Source organism: Mesitornis unicolor, unplaced genomic scaffold (assembly GCF_000695765.1).
Source record: "Mesitornis unicolor isolate BGI_N332 unplaced genomic scaffold, ASM69576v1 scaffold41806, whole genome shotgun sequence".
In the NCBI taxonomy this organism is placed as follows: domain Eukaryota; kingdom Metazoa; phylum Chordata; class Aves; order Mesitornithiformes; family Mesitornithidae; genus Mesitornis; species Mesitornis unicolor.
In genome coordinates this window covers 2439-8369 of record NW_010192424.1, presented here as the reverse complement: position 1 = coordinate 8369, position 5931 = coordinate 2439, and the positions used below count along the sequence as shown (strand labels likewise).

The 5931-nt window shown below is 44.0% G+C and overlaps 1 protein-coding gene across 1 annotated transcript; it reads right to left on the bottom strand.

The window, feature by feature from the left end:
- Positions 1-397: 397 nt before the first annotated feature.
- ATP6V1B2 (ATPase, H+ transporting, lysosomal 56/58kDa, V1 subunit B2) lies at positions 398-5685 on the bottom strand (the record flags this gene model as incomplete). The annotated part of the gene is made up of 13 exons (XM_010187088.1): positions 398-540; positions 664-793; positions 1004-1108; positions 1198-1280; positions 1625-1775; positions 2202-2325; positions 2578-2675; positions 3008-3109; positions 3234-3373; positions 3889-3966; positions 4067-4160; positions 4800-4898; positions 5630-5685. Coding segments are annotated over 13 exons (1403 nt in total), but the record flags the coding sequence as incomplete, so codon positions are not given.
- Positions 5686-5931: the final 246 nt, after the last annotated feature.

Below are 5931 nucleotides of genomic sequence, written 5' to 3'. Positions count from 1 at the left end.
CGTGCGATCAGCCCCAGCAGATGCTTTGGACAAAGAAAGTCACGTTTGCTCTTCCGTGTTTTCTAAACCCTGCGCTCCCGGTTTGAACATAAAGATCTGCAATTTCTGGTGATCCTCAGACATCCCTTTGAAATGTCTACAAAAGGTCCAGATCACAGAGCAAGCTTCGTGACAGCTATTGCACATTTGTAAGAGCTGACCTAAATAATTTTCCTGAAGACCCAGGCTTTGGAAGAAGGGATATTTTAAAAACTGGTATCAGTGTATGTCGGAACACTGGCACAAATGTCACCTATTCTTGGTTTTAATTGCAAGGGCGACAAGTAAACACCAACACATGAAAAAAAAGAAAACAAACAGCGTTTCACAGAGCAAGGAGCTGGAGATGGAGCTGTGGCTAGTGTTTCGCAGTCGAGTCTCGAGGGTAGAATTCGGCCAGCGTCGCCTGAGGAATTCTCTTCAGCATCTCCTTGGGGAAGATTCGCAAAAGCTGCCATCCGATGTCCAAGGTCTCGAAAACCGTGCGGTTCTCATAAGGACCTGCAGAAAAGCAGCCACAGACTGAAATATGGGGCAGGGATGCGTCTCGGCAGCAGGCAGATCTGAGAACAAGACGTTCTCGGTGTGAACGCATGCTGTGATGTTCCCAAAACAGACACCTACCCTGAGCAATGAAATTCTTCTCAAACTTCTGCAGAAACTCCAGATAAAGAAGATCATCTGAGGTAAGAGCTTCCTCACCCACTACAGCCTTCATAGCCTGGACATCCTTTCCGATGGCATAGCAGGCGTACTAGAGGGGACAGAAACAGAAGTGCTTTTATCCTGATGATCCACATAACATCTTCTGTTTAAACCCAAAGGGTCCCACTAAACACCCAGTCAATGCTTTAAATCCACCTCCAGAGTGTTCTGGATTGCTTGGCATGCCCTTCACAGGCCATTTACTAAAAGGAGTATTTGAAATACACCTCCACGTCTCTGAAGAGGTTTTTTTACCTACCAGTTGGTTGGATACATCTGCATGATCCTTCCTGGTCATACCCTCTCCTATAGCTGACTTCATCAGTCGAGACAAGGAGGGCAAGACATTGATAGGTGGGTAAATCTGGAAGAAAAAAATATCAATGTTGAAATTCTTGGCTATTTCAAAAAGTAGAGTCATCTTAAGTATATTCTAACTGGTACAGCACACACCTGTCTGTTATGCAGCTGCCTATCCACATAGATTTGTCCCTCAGTGATGTATCCTGTCAAATCAGGGATAGGATGAGTAATATCTGTGGGGGGAAAAAAAAAGTTGACAGTTTTCAGACCTTTTATATCCATTCTTGCACTGATGTGACTGTAAAATGCCATCATTTACTACCCCCATGCATCACTAAGTGCTCTTATGCACGGATTAGAGCTGTAAGCACTCCTGACAGAGGGCTAGAGAACAGTCCTGAAGTGGGCAAAGCCATTTCTATCAGCAACACAGAGAAAGCAGCCAAAACCTGCACTATTCAAATGAAAACCTAAAGGCTACAGGACCTCTTATCTTGCTTCATGTCCAAAATAAGGCAGGTTCCTCTAAAGGAGTTCCAAGAGTGCTATTTCTTAAAAACACTTGAAAATAACTCACCATCATTGGGCATGGTAAGAATAGGAATCTGAGTAATGGATCCATTTCTGCCTTCCACACGCCCAGCGCGCTCGTAAATAGTCGACAGGTCAGTGTACATGTAACCTGGGAAGCCACGGCGGCCGGGCACCTCCTCTCTCGCTGCTGAAACCTGGGGCAGACCAAAAAGCATTTCCAAGAAGTCAGATCACTCACACAGACCCGCTGGCTTCCCTAATTAAACTACACTAGCAATGTAAAGTACCTCTTCCTGCAGGTGATAGCAAAATACAGCCACACAAACCCCTATTAAGAGAAGTACAGCACCACAATCGTGGGTGACAAGATGCCAAGGCAAACCTGAAACTATAATATCAAACTGCTGAAATGCCACCAGCCAAATAAATGTAGCTGCCACAGAAGCAATAGTTTGTTGCTGAACACAATCCTAGACAATCGGTGAATAACTAAAAGCTTGGCTATTTAAGAACACTGTGATGAATACTGATTGTAACAGCTTGAGCAGAAGTTCACGTTCTCACTTTATACTCTAAGCCCTTTCTGCCAACACCCAGCACGCGAGTTAATAACCACGTACCTCTCGCAGAGCTTCAGCGTAGGAGCTCATGTCTGTCAGGATGACCAACACATGCTTCTCGCACTGATACGCCAGGAACTCTGCTGTAGTGAGGGCCAGACGAGGCGTGATAATGCGCTCAATGCTGGAACAGAACAGGACGGCGTTACTGATGACAAGTGCTTTAAGGCTGCGAGGTAACAGTTTGAAGTTACAGATGCCCCAAAAGCCTCTGAAAATCTGCCACATGCACCAGCTGGAGTAGCAGCATTTCAGATGCAACTTTGCTGCAAAATGTCAGTGTAAATGACATCTGGCAGGACACCAGTGAGGCTTCAGCTTCCAGTTCACTTGTTCTCCTCAGCCATTACCCAACCAACACAGCGCAGCTACTCACGTTGGGTCATTGGCCAGATTCAGGAACAGACACACGTTGTCCATGGACCCATTCTCCTCAAAGTCCGATTTGAAGAACCGAGCGGTTTCCATGTTCACCTACATCACAGTATTAAGGCATCAGTTCCAGACCAGAAACACCTCATTAATAACCCATAAGCAAAGCTCTCTGTAGCATGAATACTCCCTACATTCCCAACAGAATTAATTACTTCTAGAATTCCAGGCTGGAGATTTTAAGTTTAAGATACTTTCTAACACACTTTGTTACAGCGCTTCTGGCCATTTGGGATTGTCAAGTCAGCCAATTTAGCACTCTTTAGTTATATACACAAGACCTACTTTGAATACTTCCAAAAATGTAATGTTTAGCTACTCTCAGCATTGTCTTATTAGACAAGCATCATTTTTCTCCAATAATAAGGACTTACACCCATAGCAGCAAACACAATGGCAAAGTTTTCTTCGCTGTAGTCCATCACATCTTTGGATTTCTTCACCAAGCCAGCTTGGCGACATATCTGAGCTGCAATCTAGGGAAAAACAGAAGTTTCAGTCCATCTGATGCTATTACACAGAGCAGAATTTAACTTAGCACACTTTTTACCCTCAGTGCAATGCAAGCTAAGTGTTTAGAGAGCAGCTTTGAGCACTCACCTCATTGTGGGGCAAGCCAGCAGCTGAGAAGATGGGGATTTTCTGCCCCCTGGCAATGCTGTTCATACCATCTATAGCAGAAATGCCAGTCTGAATCATTTCTTCTGGATAGATACGACACTGGGGATTGATTGGCTGCCCTGTTTGATTTTTGTAAGAGAACACGTGTTATTCCACACACACGTTTGAAGCTTGGTCAAGCTACCACTGGCCTTGGGCACTGATCTAAGGCTCATGTCAAAAGGTGCAAACCCCACCTTTAGGCTTATAAATCTTTAGATGTGCCTGGTCAAACCTGGTGTGGTTGTACATCCAAGGACTCTGGTATACGGTGCTCATGCTGATGGTAAGAGTGCTTTCAAGAAAAGCCTGACAGGTTATTTGCTTTTTATCTTTGGAAGCAGTATCATTAAACAGTCTACAGATACTTCAAAGAACAGCTTCCAACCACTACTGAAAACAGTTACTTTCTGCTACCTCCTTTTCTTGCACTTGAGTAGATTTGATTGGAGTTTGATGCCACACACAATTAAAACTAAGATTAAACTCCCCCTAACAGTTAGGCCCTACGTTCAAAAGCAAATTTATTGTAACATTCAGAAGTCAGAAACACCAGCTTTGTCTTTAACTCCATACCAGAAAGGGATTAACATACCCATTATGTCAAGGAAATCTTCAGCCAAAACGATGGGGCCTCTGTCAATAGGTTTTCCAGATCCATTAAATACTCTGCCTACAAGGAACAGCAGTAAAACCAAACCATAAGTTACTGTGAAAATAAGTTAGTGTGTGATAATTCAGTTCATTCTTCAAAGCAAGACCCAAGCACTCACCAAGCATATCCTCAGAGACGGGGGTTCGAAGAATATCCCCGGTAAACTCACAAGATGTTTTCTTCGCATCAATACCCGAAGTTCCTTCAAATACCTGTAAATATATTTTAAAAATCCACAGGGAAAAGGAGTAAGTGTTGTGTTTCACCAAATAACACACTAGAACGTTGCTTCACAGCTTGAGAACTTGATCCGCCACAGGGCGGGAAGGGAAGGCAGTCCTCCGCAAGCAAAGCACTTCGAGAGCAGCTTGTTAGTACAAAGCATCACATAAAAACCCACTTTAAACAAAATCCACCGAGTCTCAGCAGCAACCAAGAAACCTGGTGCCACTCCTTTGATCTCAAGTGTTTCCCTTTGCCAACAGGGCAAAGATCTTCAGATAAGAATTAATATTAACAAGAAACGGCTGCTTAGAAGAAATACCTGCATGCACACAGCATAGGAGCTGATCTTGAACTTAATACTGTACAATTACAGTACGACTCCTCTAGTGCAGCAGCAGAGAGATCTACGGGGGGGTGTAAGTAAGAAAATGTCACTGCACTCCAGTTTTCAATCTTCTAAAGTTATTCATGCCACTTGCACTTGGAATAAGTACTTTATTTCTATTATTTTAATTTCCAGTAGCAAAAGAACACCTCAGAAGATGGATCTGACCTGGCTCAGACTCATGTTGATTAATAACACGCTTCGCTGTTGCAGCAAGGGACACTCCTGTCCCCAGACGTACCTGAACTACGGCTTTGGAGCCACTGACTTCCAGAACCTGCCCACTCCTCCTCGTGCCATCAGGAAGAGTCAGGTGGACAATCTCTGCGTACCTGGGGAACTGGAGATCAGCCAGAAAGATGGTGGAAAGCATTAAAATCCAGAAAAATAGCCACAAAATGAAAGTTACCAGTTTCAAGCAAGCTTAAGCTTAGCAACTACTCGATTATTTTGAAAAATCATTTGATCATCGGAACAAAACTCACCCCAAGGCAATTACAATTGAAGCTGTTTGTACAGGCACCACACAGCAACTGCTCGGAGGTGCAGGCTGTGGAAAGACCTGACAGAACCTGTCCTAAAACCTCCGAAAGTCCTGAAGTACCCATGGAAAGCCACAGTGCAGCATCCGACAATAAGAAAAAGCAGCTTCTGCCTGTACACAGCATCAGCTGCTTCCCTCTGACTTGACAGTAAACAAGCCAAGACTGTTTATAGCTCCCTTTGAGAGAGCACCCATGTTTTGTGAGCAAAAAGGTCAAGAATAAAGTGAATATGTACATCTCCACATTCAATTTTAGATGATGTCTGTGGGATTTACGTAAAACTGCCAGATTTCCTCTCTATCCCCCAACATCTCACCCACTCTCCCCTTCTCCCAGGACACGAGCGGCTCTCGGTGCCACAGCAACCTGCTTATCCTCATTTATTTCAGCAGTTAGAAACACATCTCGAGTTCAAATTGCTCAGTGGCCCCGTGAATTTCACACCAGCCTGGATTTAAATCTGCCACAGCTTTTCCTGTAAATCCTCCCTTAAAAAGCTTCGTTTATTACAAATCTGAATCTTTACCTTGACTTGATCCAAGATAACCAGGGGACCATTCACACCCGATACAGTTTTATACGCTGAAAGAAAGCAAGCCATGAGTCAGGTACATCCTCAGAGCATCAGAAATACCCCATGCAAAGCCTTCAACGTTTCACTTCTATCACTGGTTCACAGATCTTGGGCCCTGTACCACTCCTGTATTTATTGTGACCTCTACACGAAGGATTAAGGACTGAATTGTGTTGCCAGCATTTTTAGCCACTGCTTCCAAAGCACCTGAGATGAAATTAAGATACAGGATATTGCTGTTTTCTTGTCTGTCA